This window comes from Leuciscus leuciscus (genome assembly GCF_965113295.1).
Source record: "Leuciscus leuciscus genome assembly, chromosome: 3".
NCBI lineage: Eukaryota > Metazoa > Chordata > Actinopteri > Cypriniformes > Leuciscidae > Leuciscus > Leuciscus leuciscus.
This window is the reverse complement of record NC_138727.1, coordinates 472140-499626: the sequence shown is the minus strand read 5'-3', so window position 1 is coordinate 499626 and position 27487 is coordinate 472140. Positions and strand designations below refer to the sequence as shown.

The window sequence follows — 27487 nt, the reverse complement described above, 5'->3', positions numbered from 1 at the left end:
ATAAAACACAGCTTTTCCATGTTAATCAGAGTTCTTGTCCTAATGAGCCACGATGGCGATACTCGATAAACGTTTTTTAATTCTGCACCGTCGCCCTGGAACAACAACATACAAAGTATATGGTGAATATATACTCAAGAGAGACTGAAAAATGTGCACACACACGCATTTATACACATGCATATAAACACAGATAATTTTCATTCTACTGAATTGTTTATTTTTGAATGAGGTAATGAAGACCAAAGCATTGAGAAGATAAAAAATGTCAAACAATGAAGAAATCAGACATAAATAGAGCAGCGCTCAAATTGAGAAGCTTTAATGCTTCACATGAGTAGAATTCGCCGTGTGTTCGTGGATCCACTGCAGGTAGTTGGAGACGCGCGTGTAGATGCCGTAGGATCCCGGTCGAGCGCAGCCTTTCCCCCAGCTCACGATTCCCAGCAGGAACGTGGTGTTTCTGTAGCGGGTCACTAGCGGGCCTCCGCTGTCGCCTTTACACGAGTCTTGCTTTCCCTCGATGTAACCGGCACAGAACATGTTATCAGTGAGCAAGAGTTTGCTGCCTGCCACACACTCCTGCGTGCGAATGCGCGGCACCTGGAGTCGGCGCAGTAAACGTGAGGTGGGTCCGTCCTCGCTGCGTTTGCCCCACCCGCTCACCGTGTGCTTGCTAACGGCCCACAGCACGCGCTCCGCCATGTCGCGCACCGGCAGGCACACGGGCACGGCGTACGTGCCGTAGATGACGGGTCTGCTCAGACGCAGCAGGGCGATGTCACTGTCTGCGGTCTCCGACACGTAGCCGGGGTGCATTAGCATCTCCTCCACCTGGATCACCTGTTCTGTGCCTTCGTCCACCTCGATGTCGTGCTCACCTGAGTCACAGGGCGACAGAACAACAATAGTTAGTCATTAACAATCTTAAAGGGGTCCTATAATGCCCTTTTCACAAGATGTAAAATAAGTGTCTGATGCAGAGTCCTGCACGGGTCCGATTTTGTAAATCCGCACCCGCCCGTACCCGCAGTACTTCAAACAGCATCCGACCCGTTATCCGTCAACAGCACTAATTAAAATCCGCACCCGACCCGAAACGCTTAAAATAGAACCCACACCCGACCCGCACCCGAAATAAAATCAGTTTAGCCAATCACATTATAGACACAATTACAAAAATGTTTATTGCCAGCAATGCCAGGTCATACAGAAGTTATAACGACAATTAACACAAGGACAACTTCAGCCGAAGCTGTCAAAAGGCCGGTACATGAAGAACATGGCTAACGTTACCACAAAACTGAGTAGCCTTATCACATTTTACCAATCGAACAGACACGGCTACAACACTATATCTGCCACGCAATTTCGTCTAGCCTACATCTGACAATTTTGGGTTCAAACTCGCCCTGCACACCACACTGCTTGGTTTGTTACCACAGTTATCTGCGTGCTTCCTCAGCGATGAAGTTCCACATTTGCGGCTATCCAACACGAAAATGCATGCAGCAAAGCCTTTCACAATATTGTTTTCTTCAGATAACTCCAAATTTCTCCCACACACTGGACTTGATTTTTGATGACGTATTGTCGACAACTTTACAATCTCCACTAGCTATTCTTTTCTTCAACTCAGCATCCATCTCGACAACTGCAAGCAGATCGCGCGCGCGGTTATGAGGAATTTTTAAAAGTGAAAGTAACCTAGGTAACGTTATAGATCCTGGGAGGGCGTGGCGCATGGGCACAAATAAACTGATGTGGATTTTAAATTATTTTATCAACTTGAAATACAGGAATATTTTTGTGTTCCTAAAAATATGCATATATTTTTACGTTTGCATGTGATTGTTTTAAACCCGTGTTTAGACCTGTGTTTCCCCCGTGTCCGATCCGACCCGCACCCGTATCCGACACCCGCGGGTACCCGAACCCGTGCAGGACTCTAGTCTGATGAGTGTGTATGTGAAGTTTTAGCTCACAATACACCACAGATATTTTTTATAGCACGTTAAAATTGTCACTTTTTGAGTGTGAGCAAAAAACACGCCGTTTTTTTGTGTGTGTCCCTTTAAATGCAAATAAGCTGCTGCTCCCGGCACAGAGGGCGGACTCTAAAAGTGAAACTCTTCCTGAGTCTCTCCGTAAGGCTGCACTCGCTACTGGGATTCTGGATGAGTGAGATTGGCCTGTTTTGTTATTGACGGAGAATCTGAAGCTCGTGTAAAGACTCCGACCTCTTCTGAATGGAGGTGGGGCTGCAGCTCATTTGCATTTAAAGGGACACACACAAAAATGGCACGTTTTTGCTCATACCCAAAAAGGGGCAAATTTGACAAGCTATAATAAATGATCTGGATTTCACAGACACATTCTGGGGACACCATAGATTTATATTACATCTTGTGAAAAGGGGCGTAATATGTCACCTTTAAATGCAAATGAGCTGCTGCTCCCGGCACAGAGGGCGGAGCTTCAAGAGCTCATGTGTTAGCTCCGATTCCCTCACGCACAGGGTTTATGTAAATTCAAACACTTTCATGTTGACTTTCGTTCATCTTTGAAACACTAAGGAAGATATTCATAGATCTTCGTCAGAGTTTTGGGTGAATAGACTTTTAATGGAGGGACAGAAACCCCTCAGATTGTAATAAAAACATCTTCATTTGTGTTGAATGAAAGGCTTGTGGGTTTTGGAATGACATGAGAACTAATGACAGAATCAGAGCCAATCAGAAAAGCGTGTGGGCGGAGTCACTCGGCAGGTGCACTGCAATCGCAACCAAATCAATAAAAAATCACAGCCAATCAGAAGAGCGTGTGTAATAATTCTGCTCTGAGAGCGACTGTACCTGCGACTATCTTGAGAAACTTGACTTTGAGTTTCTCTAAACAGTGTGCGGCTGTGAGGATCCAGGTGGGTTTATAGATCACACCTCCACAGAAGCCCTTCTCGCCGTACTTCAGCAGCACCTGTCCACACACACACACACACACACACACACACACACACACACACACACACACACACACACACACACACAGGTGTTTGACAGTAATGACACATCGACATGTGTTCTGTGACGTGACCTCTGCTACCTGCCACGGACAGTGACCTTTAGGACATTCAGCTCCACCAACGATTCGAGACCTCAGATCCGCCTGAAGGTTCGTAGCAGAACCTCCCCCCCAAAGAAGTGGAACCTTCCCACACGGAAAAGCCTCTGTAACACACGGACAGTTATAATGGTTTAATTCTAAACGAATTAGACAGTTTTCTATGTAATTAAAGGGATAATTCACCCAAAAATGAAAATTAGCCCATGATTTACTCACCCTAAAGTCATCCTAGGTGTATATGACATTCTTCTTTCAGACGAATACAATCAGAGTTATATTAATAAATGTCCTGGCTCTTCCAAGCTTTATAATGGCAGTGAATGGCTGTTTCTGTTTTGAAGTCCATAAAAGTGCATCTATCCATCATAAAAGTGCATCTATCCATGATAAAAAGTGCATCTATCCCTGATAAAAGTGCATCTATCCATGATAAAAGTGCATATATCCATCATAAAAGTGCATCTATCCATCATAAAAGTGCATCTATCCATGATAAAAGTGCATCTATCCATGATAAAAGTGCATCTATCCATGATAAAAGTGCATCTATCCATCATAAAAGTGCATCTATCCATCATAAAAGTGCATCTGTCCATCATAAAAGTGCATCTATCCATGATAAAAGTGCATCTATCCATGATAAAAGTGCATCTATCCATGATAAAAGTGCATCTATCATCATAAAAGTGCATCTATCCATTATAAAAGTGCATCTATCCATTATAAAGCTTGGAAAAGCCAGGACATTTTTTAATATAACTCGTTCGTCTGAAAGAAGAATGTCATATACACCTAGGATGACTTGAGGGTGAGTAAATCATGGGCTAATTTTCATTTTTGGGTGAACTATCCCTTTACACATGTCTGTACAGTGTTTGCAAGGCTATACTGAACCACTCGGCATGAAAGGGAAGCTGGAACGAGATCAAGTGTAGGGCTTGGCTTGATCCGTGAGTGTGTGATATTCTCACCGTGTGTCAGGCAGTTCTGGCCATCTGACCCTAAGAAATACCCGTCGGCACAGGAACAGTTGCGCTGCCCGTCCTCCTCCACGCAGAAGTGTTCGCACTGACCGTTCTCGTGCAGACAGGTGTCAGGAACACCTCGAATCTCTGAGGAGGCAAACAGGGGGAACATGTTCTTGGGCTTGAGTCAGGAATTCGTTTGTTCTTTCACTTCCACAGGAAGAACATCATTTTTCCAGCATTTTTGGCAATTAAAATTATTCAACTGTTGAACTTGCGTCTGTTTAACATAGATTTGATTACTAAATAACATTTTAATGACAAACAATTATGTCCCTTAACCCTGTTAAAGTGTGACTTCCCATTAAAAGCGAAATGTTCTACAAAATTTTGACATTATTTGGTCTCACTCCATTTTCTCCATTTTTAATTTGTAGTGTTGACTGCACAAAAAAAACCAAAAAAAAAAAACCTATAATGTATGGATCCCTTCTGGTCTCAATCTGTAACCTACAGTCTATCTTATTAGATTTATTTATTTTTTTCATATTTTTTCAATATCTTTGCACAGAAGTTGCACAGTTTTTCATAAATTGCACAGAAATTAATTGGTAACACTTTATTTTGATGGTCCCTTTTGAACGTGCTGTTGACTATACGTAACTTTGCAACTACATGTCAACTAACTCTCATTAGAGTATTAGTAGAGTATTAGTAGACTGTCTGCTTAATATCTGCTCTTTATTGTGATGCTCCACAATAGACATTCAACTGATTATTAGTAACTTTGCAACTACATGTTAAAGGTGCAATGAGCAAGTCTCTGAGTTTTTGCAGAACTATGCCCCCTCTGGCGACAAGCGAAACTGCAACCAGAGGTGTGCACGCTCATGGACCACACGCACACACACGCTTGCACGAGCAACTGATTGATAAACTTTTTATGCAGCACTCCTGTAAGGGAGCACGTTTATCAATAAACAGTCAGACGAGATGCTTCATATCCAGAGTTTTTACTTAGAATGAATTGTGGCAATAAATGAACAATTATTACACTCAACAATGCATGAGCTCTCTTATTTATATAATGTTATACACAAGTGCATGAGCTCGTATGTACTTCCCCTTTAAATCAACGCATCCCAAGTTCACCGTGAATAAATAAGTGCACTTAAAGTAGTGCGCATCCTTAAACAGCGACACTCTCTATATTCACAAGCCCCAATCTCACATAAAACACATGTGACAACACAGATCATACATCGACCTTTAACTAAACAGGGCAATTTATATAAATTCAACTGTATACATTTAATCACCCTACCGTTACATACACACATGAACGATTTGCGCGTGAACCGCGTGCTCCCCAGCTGATAACTCTAGCATTTTACATTGGATTCGCCCCGTATCGCACTTCACCCAATAATACAACACAATACCTAGCAAAAATACATTTAGCCAACTAAAAGCCAACTGAGGATCCCGTTTGAGCCCTAGAGCAGACCGGAGATCTCTCCATTTGTTGAAAGCCTTCCCGATGTTGACTCTCGTCTTATTCCGACGCCTGTCTGAGTCCAATTTGGCCCTTTTGGTGGCACTAGACAAAAGTTTTCTTTTCTTTGTCTTACGTGGAGTTTGCGTTGGGGTTTGGAATGAACTACAAGCCGGTCTCTTTGAATCCATCTTCTACTTTTGTTGAAAGTTGACTAAAGTTTTGTCGCTCGAGTTGTCTTCGCTGATACGGAGAATGGCGGCGAATACACAAACCTGCCAGACATAGCCAGGTGAGTGTGAACGCGCATGATGTCACGCCCAGTCTCAAATTCCGTCCCGAATCCCTCTTATTTATTTTACTGTACAGGATTATAGAGGCAATCTCAGTGATCAGAGAAGGGCTCATTCAGCCCATCAGGCAATTGTTTAATCATGTATGGGTTAGAAAAACGGGTATTTTTAACATGAAATGTTGCGCAATGCACCTTTAACTTATTCTAACCCTAACACTCTACTAATACTCTACTAACACTCTACTAACACTCTAATAATACTCTACTAACACTCTACTAATACTCTACTAATACTCTACTAACACTCTACTAACACTCTACTAACACTCTACTAACACTCTAAAGAGAGTTAATAGACATGTTGGTGCAATGTTACTTATAGTCATCAGAATGTGTGATTGGACCGTCAGGGTAAAGTGAGCCGCTACAGTGTTGATGAAGTGAGTTGTGTGATTGGACCGTCGGGGTAAAGTGAGCCGCTACAGTGTTGATGAAGTGAGTTGTGTGATTGGACCATCAGGGTAAAGTGAGCCGCTACAGTGTTGATGAAGTGAGTTGTGTGATTGGACCGTCGGGGTAAAGCCCCCTGAGGTCGGCTGTATCGCCGGCGATACCAGCTCGCTTTTTTTTTATTAGTGTAAAAGAAACTCATAAATACTCTGTTGACTTTGATTTTCCATAGGAGTTTCATACATCAATCGATTCTGTTAAATGTGTATTATTTTTGTGTATACTCACAATAAAAACAAAGTGTTGTGCTTTTTGCCAAATAAAGAAAAATAAACACGAAGCGAGTTCTGCCTTCTCTCTGCCAGTGAAGTCCATTCTGAAACGCGTCCGAAAATTAACAATAACTCAGCGAATACTCAGTCAAACAGACATACAGACAGACAGGCATGAAGCTTGAATTCTCTTCTTTTAAATGAAGTCATTTATATAAAAAAACAATTATTCTCATCTTGTGAAATCTGTATTAAAAGAGAGCGATTCCAGTCGAGCTCATCTCATCTCATTACGTTATAATCGGCCCCGCCCACGGAGAGCGCGCGCTATTCAAACGCAAATGGCTGAGGCAATCCTGTGAACGCCCCCATCAGCTCGAGAAAACACACACGTTTATTTAGATCATTGTTTACACCGTCTTGCAGCGCTGTGAGGAATAATACTAATCGAAAATGTCCCTCAGAAGTGCGGGTATATCGAGGAGCGAGCTGAGGAATACAAGTAAGTTTTTTCCTTCTCACGTGAATTTCTTCAAGTGGGTTTCTGTTTATGAATGAATAAACGGCACAGATGCGCGCTGTTTACCACAGCTGGCAAAGACAGTTTAAATTTAAATCGCGTGTGTGAATGAATGATGATGTTTTAGCAAACTGTATTGCTATACTGAGATAAGTAAACATCGACTGAATGTTGAAATAAAATGTAGGCTATTTGTATAAGCAACGTATTAAACTGCAAATTAACAATATGCCCTAATATTTCATGAAAACAACGTTACAGTCAGACGAAATATGAAAGACAACATTTTGTTTAGTAGATTTGGGTACAGTTTTTACTGTAGAATATACTGCCACATCAAATAAGCTTTTGTTTAGCCATTTCTATATATAAAATACGATTTTTGTCAAAAATAAAGTCATCAACTAAGATGTTAGCTGTTCCAATGTTGGTTATATTCAGACTAATGAATACATAGATAAAATGTAGGGCCTATAATCATTTTTTTTTTACAAAGAAAGAGTACACTTGAAATATTGTTGAAATTGTAATTATTGTTGTAATTGTAACCATTTTAATAAAATAGCAAAACATATTTACAAGATAGATGTAAGCAAAATCTTAAATGGTCAATATAAGTCTTCTTCTAAATATATCTTTTGTCCTTTCATTGTGGCTCAGTCAGTGTCACACCTGAGTGAATGGCTAATTATGCAGAGTGGGTGTATTCTAAGGTGTAAACCACTCCTCGTTCACGCCCCCTCGCATATTGGCTTTCCAAGCAAAACCTGTTTTACATCAATTTAAATCAATGTATGGTTTTATGTGAACGATAAAGCAAGACTATTTTCACATAATTTTGAAGAAAAAACTATAGGCGACGACATCCATAAGTCAAAAGTCTTATTGCCACATATTTAGTATGTGTTTTGTGGTCTTATTTCAAAAATTTTAATTTTTAGTTTTTTCGATAACCACGCATAAACATTATTCTCTCAAAAATGAAAACATGTACATACATGTGGCTCACATATTATTGTAGTCCTGTTTGTGCTATATAGAGTGAATTTACACCTTTGCCATTAATATGTTTATAAGCAACTGAAAAAAGCACAAATGTCAGGGCATGTCAGAACACCCCCAGGGCCCAAAAAAACGCTCAGACTCCAGAGGGTTATAGTCATCAGAATGTGTGATTGGACCGTCAGGGTAAAGTGAGCCGCTACAGTGTTGATGAAGTGAGTTGTGTGATTGGACCGTCGGGGTAAAGTGAGCCGCTACAGTGTTGATGAAGTGAGTTGTGTGATTGGACCATCAGGGTAAAGTGAGCCGCTACAGTGTTGATGAAGTGAGTTGTGTGATTGGACCGTCGGGGTAAAGTGAGCCGCTACAGTGTTGATGAAGTGAGTTGTGTGATTGGACCGTCGGGGTAAAGTGAGCCGCTACAGTGTTGATGAAGTGAGTTGTGTGATTGGACCATCGGGGTAAAGTGAGCCGCTACAGTGTTGATGAAGTGAGTTGTGTGATTGGACCATCGGGGTAAAGTGAGCCGCTACAGTGTTGATGAAGTGAGTTGTGTGATTGGACCATCAGGGTAAAGTGAGCCGCTACAGTGTTGATGAAGTGAGTTGTGTGATTGGACCATCGGGGTAAAGTGAGCCGCTACACTGAAAAAAATTTGGAGTAGGATTTACTTGAAAAAAGCTAGGCAACTTTTTCCACTCAGAAAATGCTAGTAAATTTACAAAGATTTGCCAAGTAAAAACCTAAACATATTTATCAGTAGCTTTAATTAGAAATCTTTAAGTTAAATTTACTTGGAATATGGAATTAAGTAAACTTTACTTAACCTAGTTAAGTGAAAGTAACAAAGAAAATAAGTCATTTTAACTTAACTAGTAAAAGGTTGATTATTATCGATTTAGTTGAAATTTCCTTTGCATTACATTTCACTCAAACAATAATATTGAATTATACCAGTCATTTATAGTATGTGTTTTACTTAGATTATCTAAGTGATTTATACTACATCATGTCAGATGTTAAGCATCATGTGAATGCAAAGACCTCAATACTTGGTAGACAATTCACAATGACGGTAACATTTGATGGATCGTTTTTGTGTTTGAATGTGTCATTTTGAGCAGAAAATTTACTCGAAATGTCACAAAATGGCAAGTTACTAATCCTGACAACAAAAGCAATGATAAAACAGTGTAAATACAGCTGGAAACTAGTGAAACATGAACCTCATTAATTATTCAAGGTCCAGTGCATGATGGGAACCCCAGTATCAGAAAAGTTTAGTAATTTTTACTTAATTTTATTGAGTTGATATTTACGCTTTCATTTCTACTCGCTTGAATTAAGTACTGATATGGAATTTACTTCGTTTTTTTAATTCTTGCCTGAACTAACTTTTTCATGTAAATTACATTGTTTTTTTTCAGTCGTATTTACTTCACCAAAAAATCATTTTTTACAGTGTACAACAGTGTTGATGAAGTGAGTTGTGTGATTGGACCATCGGGGTAAAGTGAGCCGCTACAGTGTTGATGAAGCGAGTTGTGTGATTGGACCGTCGGGGTAAAGTGAGCCGCTACAGTGTTGATGAAGCGAGTTGTGTGATTGGACCATCGGGGTAAAGTGAGCCGCTACAGTGTTGATGAAGTGAGTTGTGTGATTGGACCGTCGGGGTAAAGTGAGCCGCTACAGTGTTGATGAAGCGAGTTGTGTGATTGGACCGTCGGGTAAAGTGAGCCGCTACAGTGTTGATGAAGTGAGTTGTGTGATTGGACCGTCGGGGTAAAGTGAGCCGCTACAGTGTTGATGAAGTGAGTTGTGTGATTGGACCGTCGGGGTAAAGTGAGCCGCTACAGTGTTGATGAAGTGAGTTGTGTGATTGGACCGTCGGGGTAAAGTGAGCCGCTACAGTGTTGATGAAGTGAGTTGTGTGATTGGACCGTCGGGGTAAAGTGAGCCGCTACAGTGTTGATGAAGTGAGTTGTGTGATTGGACCGTCGGGGTAAAGTGAGCCGCTACAGTGTTGATGAAGTGAGTTGTGTGATTGGACCGTCGGGGTAAAGTGAGCCGCTATAGTGTTGATGAAGTGAGTTGTGTGATTGGACCATCGGGGTAAAGTGAGCCGCTATAGTGTTGATGAAGTGAGTTGTGTGATTGGACCATCGGGGTAAAGTGAGCCGCTATAGTGTTGATGAAGTGAGTTGTGTGATTGGACCATCGGGATAAAGTGAGCCGCTACAGTGTTGATGAAGTGAGTTGTGTGATTGGACCATAGGGGTAAAGTGAGCCGCTACAGTGTTGATGAAGTGAGTTGTGTGATTGGACCATCGGGATAAAGTGAGCCGCTATAATGTTGATGAAGTGAGTTGTGTGATTGGACCATAGGGGTAAAGTGAGCCGCTACAGTGTTGATGAAGTGAGTTGTGTGATTGGACCGTCAGGGTAAAGTGAGCCGCTATAGTGTTGATGAAGTGAGTTGTGTGATTGGACCATCGGGGTAAAGTGAGCCGCTATAGTGTTGATGAAGTGAGTTGTGTGATTGGACCGTCGGGGTAAAGTGAGCCGCTACAGTGTTGATGAAGTGAGTTGTGTGATTGGACCATCGGGGTAAAGTGAGCCGCTACAGTGTTGATGAAGTGAGTTGTGTGATTGGACCATCAGGGTAAAGTGAGCCGCTACAGTGTTGATGAAGTGAGTTGTGTGATTGGACCATCGGGGTAAAGTGAGCCGCTACAGTGTTGATGAAGTGAGTTGTGTGATTGGACCATCAGGGTAAAGTGAGCCGCTACAGTGTTGATGAAGTGAGTTGTGTGATTGGACCATCGGGGTAAAGTGAGCCGCTATAGTGTTGATGAAGTGAGTTGTGTGATTGGACCATCGGGGTAAAGTGAGCCGCTATAGTGTTGATGAAGTGAGTTGTGTGATTGGACCATCAGGGTAAAGTGAGCCGCTATAGTGTTGATGAAGTGAGTTGTGTGATTGGACCATCGGGGTAAAGTGAGCCGCTACAGTGTTGATGAAGTGAGTTGTGTGATTGGACCATCGGGGTAAAGTGAGCCACTACAGTGTTGATGAAGTGAGTTGTGTGATTGGACCATAGGGGTAAAGTGAGCCGCTACAGTGTTGATGAAGTGAGTTGTGTGATTGGACCATCGGGGTAAAGTGAGCCGCTATAGTGTTGATGAAGTGAGTTGTGTGATTGGACCATCAGGGTAAAGTGAGCCGCTATAGTGTTGATGAAGTGAGTTGTGTGATTGGACCATCGGGGTAAAGTGAGCCGCTACAGTGTTGATGAAGTGAGTTGTGTGATTGGACCATCGGGGTAAAGTGAGCCACTACAGTGTTGATGAAGTGAGTTGTGTGATTGGACCATAGGGGTAAAGTGAGCCGCTACAGTGTTGATGAAGTGAGTTGTGTGATTGGACCGTCAGGGTAAAGTGAGCCGCTATAGTGTTGATGAAGTGAGTTGTGTGATTGGACCATCGGGGTAAAGTGAGCCGCTATAGTGTTGATGAAGTGAGTTGTGTGATTGGACCATCGGGGTAAAGTGAGCCGCTATAGTGTTGATGAAGTGAGTTGTGTGATTGGACCGTCGGGGTAAAGTGAGCCGCTACAGTGTTGATGAAGTGAGTTGTGTGATTGGACCATCGGGGTAAAGTGAGCCGCTACAGTGTTGATGAAGTGAGTTGTGTGATTGGACCATCAGGGTAAAGTGAGCCGCTACAGTGTTGATGAAGTGAGTTGTGTGATTGGACCATCGGGGTAAAGTGAGCCGCTATAGTGTTGATGAAGTGAGTTGTGTGATTGGACCATCGGGGTAAAGTGAGCCGCTATAGTGTTGATGAAGTGAGTTGTGTGATTGGACCATCGGGATAAAGTGAGCCGCTACAGTGTTGATGAAGTGAGTTGTGTGATTGGACCATCGGGATAAAGTGAGCCGCTATAATGTTGATGAAGTGAGTTGTGTGATTGGACCATAGGGGTAAAGTGAGCCGCTACAGTGTTGATGAAGTGAGTTGTGTGATTGGACCGTCAGGGTAAAGTGAGCCGCTATAGTGTTGATGAAGTGAGTTGTGTGATTGGACCATCGGGGTAAAGTGAGCCGCTATAGTGTTGATGAAGTGAGTTGTGTGATTGGACCGTCGGGGTAAAGTGAGCCGCTACAGTGTTGATGAAGTGAGTTGTGTGATTGGACCATCGGGGTAAAGTGAGCCGCTACAGTGTTGATGAAGTGAGTTGTGTGATTGGACCATCAGGGTAAAGTGAGCCGCTACAGTGTTGATGAAGTGAGTTGTGTGATTGGACCATCGGGGTAAAGTGAGCCGCTATAGTGTTGATGAAGTGAGTTGTGTGATTGGACCGTCGGGGTAAAGTGAGCCGCTACAGTGTTGATGAAGTGAGTTGTGTGATTGGACCGTCGGGGTAAAGTGAGCCGCTATAGTGTTGATGAAGTGAGTTGTGTGATTGGGCCATCAGGGTAAAGTGAGCCGCTATAGTGTTGATGAAGTGAGTTGTGTGATTGGACCATCAGGGTAAAGTGAGCCGCTATAGTGTTGATGAAGTGAGTTGTGTGATTGGACCATCGGGGTAAAGTGAGCCGCTATAGTGTTGATGAAGTGAGTTGTGTGATTGGACCATCGGGGTAAAGTGAGCCGCTATAGTGTTGATGAAGTGAGTTGTGTGATTGGACCATCAGGGTAAAGTGAGCCGCTATAGTGTTGATGAAGTGAGTTGTGTGATTGGACCATCGGGGTAAAGTGAGCCGCTACAGTGTTGATGAAGTGAGTTGTGTGATTGGACCATCGGGGTAAAGTGAGCCACTACAGTGTTGATGAAGTGAGTTGTGTGATTGGACCATCGGGGTAAAGTGAGCCGCTACAGTGTTGATGAAGTGAGTTGTGTGATTGGACCATCGGGGTAAAGTGAGCCGCTATAGTGTTGATGAAGTGAGTTGTGTGATTGGACCATCAGGGTAAAGTGAGCCGCTATAGTGTTGATGAAGTGAGTTGTGTGATTGGACCATCGGGGTAAAGTGAGCCGCTACAGTGTTGATGAAGTGAGTTGTGTGATTGGACCATCGGGGTAAAGTGAGCCGCTAGTGTTGATGAAGTGAGTTGTGTGATTGGACCATCGGGGTAAAGTGAGCCGCTACAGTGTTGATGAAGTGAGTTGTGTGATTGGACCGTCGGGGTAAAGTGAGCCGCTACAGTGTTGATGAAGTGAGTTGTGTGATTGGACCATCGGGGTAAAGTGAGCCGCTACAGTGTTGATGAAGTGAGTTGTGTGTTTGGACCATCGGGGTAAAGTGAGCCGCTACAGTGTTGATGAAGTGAGTTGTGTGATTGGACCATCGGGGTAAAGTGAGCCGCTATAGTGTTGATGAAGTGAGTTGTGTGATTGGACCATCAGGGTAAAGTGAGCCGCTATAGTGTTGATGAAGTGAGTTGTGTGATTGGACCATCGGGGTAAAGTGAGCCGCTACAGTGTTGATGAAGTGAGTTGTGTGATTGGACCATCGGGGTAAAGTGAGCCGCTAGTGTTGATGAAGTGAGTTGTGTGATTGGACCATCGGGGTAAAGTGAGCCGCTACAGTGTTGATGAAGTGAGTTGTGTGATTGGACCGTCGGGGTAAAGTGAGCCGCTACAGTGTTGATGAAGTGAGTTGTGTGATTGGGCCATCGGGGTAAAGTGAGCCGCTACAGTGTTGATGAAGTGAGTTGTGTGATTGGGCCGTCAGGGTAAAGTGAGCCGCTACAGTGTTGATGAAGTGAGTTGTGTGATTGGACCATCAGGGTAAAGTGAGCCGCTATAGTGTTGATGAAGTGAGTTGTGTGATTGGACCGTCGGGGTAAAGTGAGCCGCTATAGTGTTGATGAAGTGAGTTGTGTGATTGGGCCGTCAGGGTAAAGTGAGCCGCTACAGTGTTGATGAAGTGAGTTGTGTGATTGGACCGTCAGGGTAAAGTGAGCCGCTACAGTGTTGATGAAGTGAGTTGTGTGATTGGACCATTGGGGTAAAGTGAGCCGCTACAGTGTTGATGAAGTGAGTTGTGTGATTGGACCATCGGGGTAAAGTGAGCCGCTACAGTGTTGATGAAGTGAGTTGTGTGTTTGGACCATTGGGGTAAAGTGAGCCGCTATAGTGTTGATGAAGTGAGTTGTGTGATTGGACCATTGGGGTAAAGTGAGCCGCTAAAGTGTTGATGAAGTGAGTTGTGTGATTGGACCATTGGGGTAAAGTGAGCCGCTACAGTGTTGATGAAGTGAGTTGTGTGATTGGACCATCGGGTCGGGGTAAAGTGAGCCGCTACAGTGTTGATGAAGTGAGTTGTGTGATTGGACCATCGGGGTAAAGTGAGCCGCTACAGTGTTGATGAAGTGAGTTGTGTGATTGGACCATCGGGGTAAAGTGAGCCGCTACAGTGTTGATGAAGTGAGTTGTGTGATTGGACCATAGGGGTAAAGTGAGCCGCTACAGTGTTGATGAAGTGAGTTGTGTGATTGGACCATAGGGGTAAAGTGAGCCGCTACAGTGTTGATGAAGTGAGTTGTGTGATTGGACCATCGGGGTAAAGTGAGCCGCTAGTGTTGATGAAGTGAGTTGTGTGATTGGACCATCGGGGTAAAGTGAGCCGCTACAGTGTTGATGAAGTGAGTTGTGTGATTGGACCGTCGGGGTAAAGTGAGCCGCTACAGTGTTGATGAAGTGAGTTGTGTGATTGGACCATCGGGGTAAAGTGAGCCGCTACAGTGTTGATGAAGTGAGTTGTGTGTTTGGACCATTGGGGTAAAGTGAGCCGCTACAGTGTTGATGAAGTGAGTTGTGTGATTGGACCATCGGGGTAAAGTGAGCCGCTATAGTGTTGATGAAGTGAGTTGTGTGATTGGACCATCAGGGTAAAGTGAGCCGCTATAGTGTTGATGAAGTGAGTTGTGTGATTGGACCATCGGGGTAAAGTGAGCCGCTACAGTGTTGATGAAGTGAGTTGTGTGATTGGACCATCGGGGTAAAGTGAGCCGCTACAGTGTTGATGAAGTGAGTTGTGTGATTGGACCATCAGGGTAAAGTGAGCCGCTATAGTGTTGATGAAGTGAGTTGTGTGATTGGACCATCGGGGTAAAGTGAGCCGCTACAGTGTTGATGAAGTGAGTTGTGTGATTGGACCATCGGGGTAAAGTGAGCCACTACAGTGTTGATGAAGTGAGTTGTGTGATTGGACCATCGGGGTAAAGTGAGCCGCTACAGTGTTGATGAAGTGAGTTGTGTGATTGGACCATCGGGGTAAAGTGAGCCGCTATAGTGTTGATGAAGTGAGTTGTGTGATTGGACCATCAGGGTAAAGTGAGCCGCTATAGTGTTGATGAAGTGAGTTGTGTGATTGGACCATCGGGGTAAAGTGAGCCGCTACAGTGTTGATGAAGTGAGTTGTGTGATTGGACCATCGGGGTAAAGTGAGCCGCTAGTGTTGATGAAGTGAGTTGTGTGATTGGACCATCGGGGTAAAGTGAGCCGCTACAGTGTTGATGAAGTGAGTTGTGTGATTGGACCGTCGGGGTAAAGTGAGCCGCTACAGTGTTGATGAAGTGAGTTGTGTGATTGGGCCATCGGGGTAAAGTGAGCCGCTACAGTGTTGATGAAGTGAGTTGTGTGATTGGGCCGTCAGGGTAAAGTGAGCCGCTACAGTGTTGATGAAGTGAGTTGTGTGATTGGACCATCAGGGTAAAGTGAGCCGCTATAGTGTTGATGAAGTGAGTTGTGTGATTGGACCGTCGGGGTAAAGTGAGCCGCTATAGTGTTGATGAAGTGAGTTGTGTGATTGGGCCGTCAGGGTAAAGTGAGCCGCTACAGTGTTGATGAAGTGAGTTGTGTGATTGGACCGTCAGGGTAAAGTGAGCCGCTACAGTGTTGATGAAGTGAGTTGTGTGATTGGACCATTGGGGTAAAGTGAGCCGCTACAGTGTTGATGAAGTGAGTTGTGTGATTGGACCATCGGGGTAAAGTGAGCCGCTACAGTGTTGATGAAGTGAGTTGTGTGTTTGGACCATTGGGGTAAAGTGAGCCGCTATAGTGTTGATGAAGTGAGTTGTGTGATTGGACCATTGGGGTAAAGTGAGCCGCTAAAGTGTTGATGAAGTGAGTTGTGTGATTGGACCATTGGGGTAAAGTGAGCCGCTACAGTGTTGATGAAGTGAGTTGTGTGATTGGACCATCGGGTCGGGGTAAAGTGAGCCGCTACAGTGTTGATGAAGTGAGTTGTGTGATTGGACCATCGGGGTAAAGTGAGCCGCTACAGTGTTGATGAAGTGAGTTGTGTGATTGGACCATCGGGGTAAAGTGAGCCGCTACAGTGTTGATGAAGTGAGTTGTGTGATTGGACCATAGGGGTAAAGTGAGCCGCTACAGTGTTGATGAAGTGAGTTGTGTGATTGGACCATAGGGGTAAAGTGAGCCGCTACAGTGTTGATGAAGTGAGTTGTGTGATTGGACCATCGGGGTAAAGTGAGCCGCTACAGTGTTGATGAAGTGAGTTGTGTGATTGGACCATCAGGGTAAAGTGAGCCGCTACAGTGTTGATGAAGTGAGTTGTGTGATTGGACCATCGGGGTAAAGTGAGCCGCTACAGTGTTGATGAAGTGAGTTGTGTGATTGGACCATAGGGGTAAAGTGAGCCGCTACAGTGTTGATGAAGTGAGTTGTGTGATTGGACCATAGGGGTAAAGTGAGCCGCTACAGTGTTGATGAAGTGAGTTGTGTGATTGGACCATCAGGGTAAAGTGAGCCGCTACAGTGTTGATGAAGTGAGTTGTGTGATTGGACCATCGGGGTAAAGTGAGCCGCTACAGTGTTGATGAAGTGAGTTGTGTGATTGGACCATAGGGGTAAAGTGAGCCGCTACAGTGTTGATGAAGTGAGTTGTGTGATTGGACCATCGGGGTAAAGTGAGCCGCTACAGTGTTGATGAAGTGAGTTGTGTGATTGGACCGTCGGGGTAAAGTGAGCCGCTACAGTGTTGATGAAGTGAGTTGTGTGATTGGACCGTCAGGGTAAAGTGAGCCGCTACAGTGTTGATGAAGTGAGTTGTGTGATTGGACCGTCGGGGTAAAGTGAGCCGCTACAGTGTTGATGAAGTGAGTTGTGTGATTGGACCATCGGGGTAAAGTGAGCCGCTACAGTTTATGTTTATGTTTATTATTTAGATCCCCATTAGCTACTCCATTAAGCAGCAGCTATTCTTCCTGGGGTCTTAACAATTTTTACCAAAATATTAACATCAAAGCTGTACAACAATGAAGACAAATACAGAAGTGCACACAACATCATCAAGTCATCAACTCACATGCACAAGCACAAACACAGCACAACACATATACACTAAACATAACAACATAACAATATAAGCTCTTCTATGTACAGAATATTACCACTCTCTGGGTATAATATAAAATACATTTCAATTGCCATAGCTCATTATAAGGTCATTATTAATTACATAATTACAGTTACTCCAAAGTAAATAAATACACTCTCCAACTTTTGGAAAAACTAAAATTGTGACTCTCTGAGACCAAAAATAACGGGAGCGAGTTCCATGCCATCATTGCTCTATAACATGATGTTCTCTGAAGTTGATTAGTTCGACAGGCAGGAAACAAGAAACGCCCTTCACTTGATTGGCGAGTGGAATAAGTATGAACGTCACTGAAGAAAGTCAATCTTTTATAAATAATTTCAGGTACTTTTGTAATAATTATATTTTTAAAGAATTTAATAAGAGAATAATTCATTCTACTTCTTACATGAAGCCATGCTAACTGATTATGCATGTCCCTGACACTTGCTCTAAAACATGGGTCACCAAACTAAGGCCCGCGGGCCGACTCAGGCCCGCCACCCCCTTTTGACTGGCCCCCCAGCCCCTCTGCCCCCCACTACCTGAACCGGCGCTATGAGGCAATCCCCAAAAGTCGTCATGGCCTATTATATAAATATAAATAAAACTTGCCAGCAAATTAATTAATGCAATGCGGAACTACTGTTAGATACGCGGGTTCTTTAGGGACACCTAATCTGTAGGTCCGCCTTAACTCTGAAGCTCTGAAGCAGGCTGCGATGTAAAGATTGCAATGCTGGAATATGTTGAGAGAGAGGTGTGGGTGCGATCGAAAAGTCGCAAAGTGTTTACTTATATTTGTGTGTGTGTGTGTGAGTGATGCGCGGGTGTGATCGAACAGTAGAAACATAAAAACATACTCCGTCATTTAGTTTTTACAGGACATCATTCAAACTGCAAAGTGTTTAAGTTACTGTTAATTAAAATTTTAAAGGGACATTGTGTAGGAATTACTCCCATCTAGTGGTGAAATTGTATTTTGCATTCAAACGAATAATGCTCTCCAGCGCCTCACTTTTTCAAATGCGCGTTGCATCTACGGTAGCCGTTATGTACCTAAAAGCTATGACAGGATGTCTTATAATAGCACTTCGAGTTTTTCTTCGGGTGAACATGTTTGTTATTTAAAACAAACTGAAACTTGAAACAACGAAAAAAAAAATGTTACAGTATGAACTACTGACTGTCAAAAACATTAACTATGGTAATTAGTAGAAATGCCTTCTTTACTCGTTATATTTTTTGAAGTATGTGCATTGTTAGATATCATCATCATCATCAGAGCCTTCTCTAACATTACTTTACTCAATAGCTGCTATTCATCAAAGAGCCTGTTTAACTTTTAACTATAAATGTTCTACTGTCTATATAATAAAGTACACAACCAAGCAATGAAAAAAAAGCTTGTAATTAAGACTGTAACATTGACTTACCTGTCGAGAAGAAAGCAGGCAACTTCAGGGTCTCTTTTGAAAGCTTTCTCCTGCATTAGCTATCCTGACAGTAACCCTTGTTTTTGTAATCTCCGGTCACGTTTCCTTTTACGATCTATTTTGGACTTTTTCGACGACGAGGACTCCTTATCCTGTGACTCATATGTATGTATGAATGAACGGTGTATAAATAACCGTGCAGTGCAGCCTTTTAAACTTGCCGGTGCAGTGACAAGCGCCTCTCACTGCTCTGCTCCTCCGCTTCTGCTGGCTTCAGTCACGTGACGCTGGCTCTGAACGAAACGCGTTGTGGAAAAGCGTTGGCCTAGTACTTTTTGTCCCTCTCTGCTATTATAGTTTTTCAAGATGGCGGAACTACATGGAAGCCTCCGTGGACTTACCCGTCCCATGTATATAAAGATAATAAATTCTTCGTTTACGAGGATTAGTCTGAACATTGGCATAGGTATTTGTACACCATTGAGGGCATATTTATGAATAAAAATATAGATTTTAGATAATAAAATACCTAAAAAGCTACATATTGTCCCTTTAAAGAAAACAAATATATATTAATCTGAAATGTAGCAAATTAATTTTCAATTCATTCAGGTACAATTACCAAACATATCTCAAGGTCTTTTTGTCTTTTTATTAATTTAATTAATAAACTAATTATATAAAACTATTGTCAGTGCACTACAAATAAACTGGTTCTATGCCTTTACTTTATTAATAAAACTTATTTAAAAAAAATACAAGGCTTAAGTAATTTATTTTCCTTTGGTGGTCCAGCCTGAGACATGCACAAGCCTTCTGCATTTCTGTTTTGCTTTTCCCTCCATTGTACCGAACTCATACCGAACCGTGATGTCTGAACCGAGGTATGAACCGAACCGTGACTTCTGTGTACCGTTCCACCCCTAAAAGAGAGTGCAGAGTTTTCAAAGAACAGTGGACCAATGATTATTTTTAAAGTGAAGAATAACTTTAAAGGTCCCATGACATGAAATTTCCACTTTCTGAGGTTTTTTAACATTAATATGAGTTCCCCTAGCCTGTATATGGTCCCCAAGTTTCTAAAAATTTTAATCGGTGTAAATCGAGCTTTTGCTATTTTTCTCTGCCTTTGAGAAAATGGAAGCTCAACCGGGCTGATCTTGAATCTCCTCCTTATGACGTCATAAGGAGAAATGTTACCTCCCCTTTCTCTGCTTTGCCCGCCCAGAGAATATTTCTCGCCCATGAGAAAATGAGCAAGGAAGTAGAACGTGCGCGTGCGATTTTAGTTTGTCCACGAGAGATATCATGGCTTTTGAGCGATCGAGCGAAGCATAATAATTGCTCAATAATTGGATGTACAAATGAACATCGAATGGTCAATACAGAGCTGGGCTTGCTGAACGTCGGACAAGTAAGTTAACAAATTTGATGTAATTGTAATAAGATAAATTACAGACGTTACAGATCTCTCATGAAAAGGCAACAGTAGGTTAGCATTAGCTACATGATAATAACTGTAAACCATCCGAATAAAGTACCGTATCCAGACATAATATTTTAAACTAACCATTGGGAAACGTCCTGCTGGAGCCGCTGAGTTGCAACTTCTTCATCCGTTGCTTCTCCATCTGGATCAGTTTCTGGGTCAAACTGAAATGCTTGAACGACTGCGTGTCTTCGTGCCATTGCAATATCCAACATAAACATGCACGCCACGGTACCGTTGCGCAAGATGGTCAAGGCCACACCCACCCTCCACCTCGCGCCGCCTTTCTCCTCCTTATTAGTATTTAAAGCTACAGACACCGAAACGGCCCATCTGAAGGAAGCTCATTCTGGGACTGGCTTGTAGTGGCTATAATTCTGCACTGAGGCTGAATTTTTGGAAAGAGATTTCAGATACAGTACTAAGGACCACTAAGGACTATATTAAAGCCTACAAAAAGTAGCATGTCATGGGACCTTTAATTAAAACAAAGTGTGAAGACTCGATTACTACTTTTGCAAACCACTAGTAAAGATAAACAAATATGTGCCAGGAATCAAGTGTTGATATAGTAGTGTTGATATAGTAGTGTTGATATAGTAGTGTGGATATAGTAGTGGGGATGGCTGTGCCAGGCTAGCAATCTCTACTACACAATGAGGCCTGCTGGTGGTCATTTTGGTCTGGGTCATACAATTCTATGTTATATAGCTGACCCGGCCCCCCCATCACAGTCAGGAATGATAATGTGGCCCCCAGAGAAAAAAGTTTGGTGACCCCTGCTCTAAAAGAACTATTTAGAACAAGCCGAGATGCTTTATTTTGTGCAATCTGTAATCTGTTTAGATTATTCTCTGTAGTTGAAGCTCAAATGATGGAACAATAGTCCAGATGACACAAAACTATTGATTCCACCAAAGTTTTCCGTATACTAATCGGTATGCACTTTCTGTAATGGCGAACTGCAGCCATACTCCTGCCCATTTTATTCAATATTAGTTTTATCTGAGCGTTCCAGGTCAGCCTGCTGTCCACAATCACGCCGAGCAATTTGGCTTCAGCCACTTGTTCAATGATTAAATCACCAACTGACAAATTCAGAACAGGGGAATCTTTTAACAGATGATTAGATCCCAACATCATACATTTACTCTTCGCAACATTAATAATTAACTTATTTTCTCTGTTCCAATTTTCAATTAATTTTAGTTCATGATTTAATACAGTATTAAGTCTGATAGAGTCGTAATCAGACACAAAAATAGTCAAGTCATCTGCATATAAGGCAATAGTGGCATGCCTCAAAATAAAAGACAAATCATTAATAAAAATAGAAAATAACAGTGGTCCAAGGCAACTCCCTTGAGGCACCCCACAACGCAGAACCTTTGTCTCAGAGTAACTACCATTAAACAGTACATTAAACTCCCTATTAGTAAGATAGCTATAGATCCATTGAATTGCACACTTTTCAAATCCATAACAACTTAATTTTTCCAATAATAGATCATAATCAATTAAATCAAATGCTGCACTCATATCTAACATTACAGTACCAACTCATTTTCTATCGTCAATTTCTTGCAACCAATCATCCGCCATCTGAACTAAGGCTGTCGTTGTAGAGTGCCCTTTCTTATAAGCATGTTGATAGAGTGAATTCAACCCATTTTTAGAGAAATACAAATTAATTTGATCATAAACTATTTTCTCCGTAATCTTACTCAAAATTGGCAGAATACTTATAGGTCTGCTATTTTTCCCAGAGAAATGTTCCTTTTTATTTTTTGGAAGAGGCACAATTTTTGCTTTTTTCCAGTTAGCAGGAAAAACACATTTTTCTAAACTTAAATTAATAATATAACATATAGGCATAGTAATCACATCAGCAACCATCTTTAATAACTTAACATCCAGTTCATCAAAACCAGGAGGTTTATCTTTCATTAACTTTAATATGTTTTCTACTATAGTAAGACTTACTCTGTCAAATTTAAATGTACATGATTTATTAAGCATGATTGTATCTTTAATCGTCTTAAAAGATAAATCAGAGTGTTCCTGTAAGATCATATCTTTTTGTAAATTCTGAACTTTCTTTATGAAGTAATCTCCTAAATAATTAGCTATATCAGCAGGTTTAGTCAAAAAAGAATCACCTACATCTAAAAATGTTGGTACAGATTTATCTCTCCGCCCTGTTAATTGGTTTAATGTATTCCATAATTTATTCCTATCTAATTTTACTTCCTCAAATTTATATTCATAATAGGTCCTCTTTTTTGTTCTGTTTAATTTTGTAACAAAATTTCTTAATTGCTTGTACCTTTCCCATAATCCATTATCCACTGATACGCTTGCCTCTGACTTTAATTTATCTCTTTTCCTCATATATTCCTTAAGTTCAGCATCTAACCATGGAGAAGCAATATTTCTTACTGTCATTCGTCTTAATGGGGCATGTTTATCAACAATTGGCATTAATAAATTTGCAAAAACCTCCAAAGCTAGATCAGGATCTACTTCCCTTAATACTTGTGACCAATCTATATTTCTAATATCAGCACAATAACTATCCTCATTAAAATATTTAAAGCGACACTATGTAACTTTTCAACCTTCATAATATATTTCCAAGATCCTTGTGATGGTACATCGACTTACAATAGGTTGAATGACACGTCTGCCATAGCCTGACAGGGTCTGTATCGCTTTTACTGGCACTATGTAACTTCGGGGTTCGGGTAGTAACCAGAGCACAAAAAGAACTACAAAATTCGACTGCTTTACGGCATACGTCACTTCCCCCACCACTTCCTCAAATTTGGACGTGAGAGGCCAACCAGCGTTTGTTTTCGGCTTTCGTACGTATGTTTTTGTCATGGGGGTTGTTTACACCTGGCCACTTCATGCATTTTCTCAGATCGGATAGCTATCCGTATCCGATGTGAAAAGTCCAGGTTTAAATGCCCTCCGAAACGCATTTGAGACGGATTTGAATCCGATCCCTCAAACCACTTCAGGAGGAGATCTGAGACGCATTCCAGACGAAACTGGACAAGTGTAAATGCATATGGTTGTTGAAACCACATATGTAAATTGTACTCCTCCCAAAAATGCTAAAAAAAACAAAATAAAAAAAACGTGTGAGAGCGTGTTATAGGCTATATGTTATATCCAGATATGACGACGCGCTGGAACACGCATCACCGCAGATGAGCAACTGCATCAAGCCAACGTGCAAACTATCGCAAATCAAAGTGAAAGTAAGTCGCAGACGCTTAACACACAATCTTCATCATTAAAAGTACAGAAACGAAATGATCTTACCAGGGCTGTTACTGCTCTCTCTTATTGCGGTCTTTGATTTTGAAATTTTAGCTGATGATCTATAAAATGCAGCTCATATCTCGGTGACGTGCACTCCATTAAATGAACCAGGTGTAAATGGAATCGTTTTGATAAATCAGATAGCTATGCCTCACGAATTAGTTTGCCAGCGATTATCATGAGAACAGCTTTCAATATCTCATATAATTATCATAAATAAGCCTAACGTAGAGGTTGTAAATAGTGTAAACGAGCACAATTTGCAAACTATTATGATAAATTGCAATAATCATGTCTAATGACATAACGGCCAATGTTATGAAATAATGCGACGTACATTTAACTTAATTGATGTTATCTGGCATTTTGTAATGTTTACATTCCAATAAAAACAACACAAATTAAATTATACAGTAGGCCTAGACTATAGACTATTTACTTGTGATTTAGCTGCAATCATGTAAAAATGTTATAATATAATTTACGACAGTGCAAGTATTCCACAGCGACTCTAGGGGTCGCTGTTTGACAAAAACACAATTTCTACTTAGTGTGGCTTTAAACATCCGTTTGATTATTATCTTCTGACCTGGTTTGGGGATTTTAGTTTTTCTGTTAATTGCGATTAAATTAGGATCACTAAAGCCAACACAAATTGAGATTGCTTTTGAACACAAATCAGTTGCATTAGTAAAAAGTAAATCTATGCATGTTTCCGTTTTTGTCCCATCAGCATTATAAAAAATTCTTGTTGGCTTTGTGACCACTTGTGACAAATTGCAAGTGTCGGCTATAGACTGCAACTTATTTTTCAATGAGCAATTATTCAAACTCCAATCAATATTTAGGTCACCTAAAAAATAAATCTCCATATCTAAATCATAGACTAAATCCAATATATAACAAATTCGATCTAAACAGACTATTGGTGCATTGGGTGGCCTATAGCCAGGGGCGTAGCCATCATTTCAAAAGTGAGGGGGACAGAATGTCAAGTGTAATACCAGTTTTTTTCAGACTTTTGTTGACAGGTTTTTGCTTAATTGGCTTAATATGCTATTTATTTTTAAAGCAATAAAACAGAAAGAAAGAAAGATGTTCATTACTTTATATTGCACATGCAGGGTTTTTCCTGGCTCAAAACTAGGCGGAAGTGGTAAAATCCTGATCATGCATTTTAATAATAAGATAATTAAATTTGTATTTTTCATAGACCATCATATAGCCTATGTGTTTGTGGGTGGAGCTCGGTACCCCTAGGGGGGTCGGGGGGCATGCCCCCCTGGAAGAAAATTTGTACATTTTAAAGATAAATTCATTAATCTGGTGCACTTTGAGTCACCCGAATCTGCTGTTAAAAATAAATAATCCACCCGCCAACCGCCCAAACCTATGATGGTATCTGATCATCACATTACAATTATTCAAACTACAATTATTACATCACTGTTGGAAAACACTCTTATCAGAATACGTTTTTTACCTTTATAAAGGGCATTTTTTCCTTCATTTTATTAAATGTAACCTATGCTCCATCTTTCATTCCAAATTGAAACTTTGTTACCGTCAGTGTAATAGGCTATCAATCGCCACTTAACATTAAATTAAATTAAATCAGAATCATCCTTGCATTATCTGTGATTCCCTATTTATTATTAATATAATACTATTTATTATTATCTATCTATCTATCTATCTATCTATCTATCTTACTAAACTAAAACTTTCCAATTGAAAACCTTCAAACTTCAAGCTTTTAAAACTACTTCAAACTTTCTGGTTAGGCTTTTTCAAGAGAACTTAAAGTTTGTCATCATGTACACATGTTACAACACTGCCTGATTCAAGCAGGCTGTTAATGCATGAAAATACAAATTCAGCATTAGGCTAACAATCAAAGTGAGCCGCTACAGTGTTGAGTCTCTCACCGCGCTCACAGAGGCGTCCGCTGAAGCCCGGCGCACACAAACACGTGAAGGACTCTGCGTTCTGACTCGTGCACAGGCCGTTGTTCTCACACGGGTTTGAAGCGCAGTGATCTTTCACTGCAGACCAACATGAAGATGCATCTTAATTACACAGAAAATGTCATTTAGCAAAAAAAGTCAAATTTCTTTAAAACTCACCGTCGTAGATCTTCCAGAACTCATTCTGTGTGGAGACATTAGTTAGAGAGTTGCTTGTATTAAAGCATCTTTACTCACATTTCAGACGCATGCCACATAACAGCCAGACTACATGATGCCTGTTCTGACACGAGTATCAAAGCATACATTAGCAGTTTAACTCTCATCCTTCACAACACATCTTTCCTTCGCGGGTCAAAATGACCCGAAGCCATAAAATTATACTTCATTTTTTGTTTGTCCAGAAAGTTTATTTGATTTCATTTTGATAATATTTTTCAATTTTTTTATTTCTTTGGAGATTTTTTTTATTTATTTTTTATTTTATTTACCTTTAAATTACTAGATTTGATCAATAAATAATAAATTAATAGTAATTTAAGCATATTCCTCACATTCTTAAATTCAAAATAACTCACAATTTCATGCATAACCCTTTTAATTCAGCTCTAAATATCTTACATTGTGTGTCTTTGACCTCTTGTGGAAAAATAAAATAATATAAGATGATATTTCCTGACTCTAGATGGGCTTATATCTCTATATGGAGTAAATGAGCTGTTCCTCTGGGTCCTAAAGCCAGTTTCTCTTCAGTATGCATTCAGACATGTAGACATTATAAATAATTTTTTGGTAAAGGTTTAGCATTTTTAGTTTGAATTTTGAGCATTTTTAGGTGTTTCTATGTGTACTGAAGCATTCCTCGCATTCCATTCATTCCTAAGGGGGTCAAATTGACCCGTGAATGAAGGATTCGTTACTTTTTTAAATTTCAACCACAAAACTCCTCGAATCCACAAAAAAAAAATGTTTGTGTGTATTCGTGGGTCAAGTGCGACAGAAGTCCTGTGGTCTTGGACCCTCTGATTAACACTAAATTTTTCTGATTTCTGAAGTGACCCGATCGAGGGAAGGATGAGGGTTGTGTACGTAAGACACCTAAATGCCTCTTAAGAAGCGCTTCTGTGCCGCCTTTTCAGTGTAAATGTGGCATTACACTAATAAAATATACAACTACAATCCTTCAGGCTGAGAAAAGCAGTTTAAGATTAAGTTCCACTAGTTTTGTAGACGACATGCATCGAGAACAGTGCATTCAGTCAGTGAACGTGTGATGTAATCCTGACCGTGGCCTCGGTGTGCTCGAACACCTCTCTCGCCTCCTCGTACGAACACTTCTCCTCCAGACACTCTCTCTCCAGATTACCCATCTTCATCTCCTCGAACCAGCCCGAGTTCGCCCGCTTGCTCCGGGTCAGAACCTCGTGAGCCCCATCCCGTCCCGTGAACACTGAACACACACACGTACACAACAACACTCTCATGATAAACGCTACTGCACCTGGGTGTACAGTTGGTGTATTTACCGTACCTGTAGCCGAATGAACACAGTAAAGACCGAAGAGGACGTGAAACCCTGCCAGGAGACGCATGTTGACCAGCGCTTCAGTTTGACTTGTGCTGAAGGTTCAAAGGTCTGAAGTCTAAATACTCTCCAGCCCTCGAGCTGAAAACACTCCCTCACTCACACACACACACACACACACACACACACACACACACACACACACACACACACACACACACACACACACA

General features: G+C 41.4%; 1 protein-coding gene and 1 long non-coding RNA gene across 3 annotated transcripts in view; one reads left to right on the top strand and one right to left on the bottom strand.

Moving 5' to 3' along the window:
* The window catches only part of LOC309494587, a 97348-nt gene extending 70671 nt beyond the window's left edge, over positions 1-26677 (top strand). Inside the window, exon 2 of the long non-coding RNA XR_014204387.1 lies at positions 26531-26677. This is a non-coding gene — a long non-coding RNA (uncharacterized lncRNA). The remainder of the gene's footprint in view (positions 1-26530) is intronic.
* Positions 195-27422, bottom strand: LOC309494471 (coagulation factor VII-like). 2 transcript variants are annotated; one of them, XM_082163850.1, is made up of 8 exons: positions 27264-27422; positions 27019-27182; positions 25892-25916; positions 25694-25810; positions 4095-4235; positions 3019-3227; positions 2856-2976; positions 195-881 (listed from the first exon to the last, which is right to left on the bottom strand). In XM_082163850.1, the coding sequence occupies exons 1-8, from the start codon at positions 27322-27324 to the stop codon at positions 322-324; spliced, it is 1398 nt and encodes a 465-aa protein (XP_082019976.1). In that variant the 5' UTR covers positions 27325-27422; the 3' UTR covers positions 195-321. The 2 variants fall into 2 exon arrangements, with proteins under 2 accessions (XP_082019976.1, XP_082019977.1); XM_082163851.1 differs by having other exon boundaries at positions 3103-3227.
* Between the last annotated feature and the right edge of the window lie 65 nt (positions 27423-27487).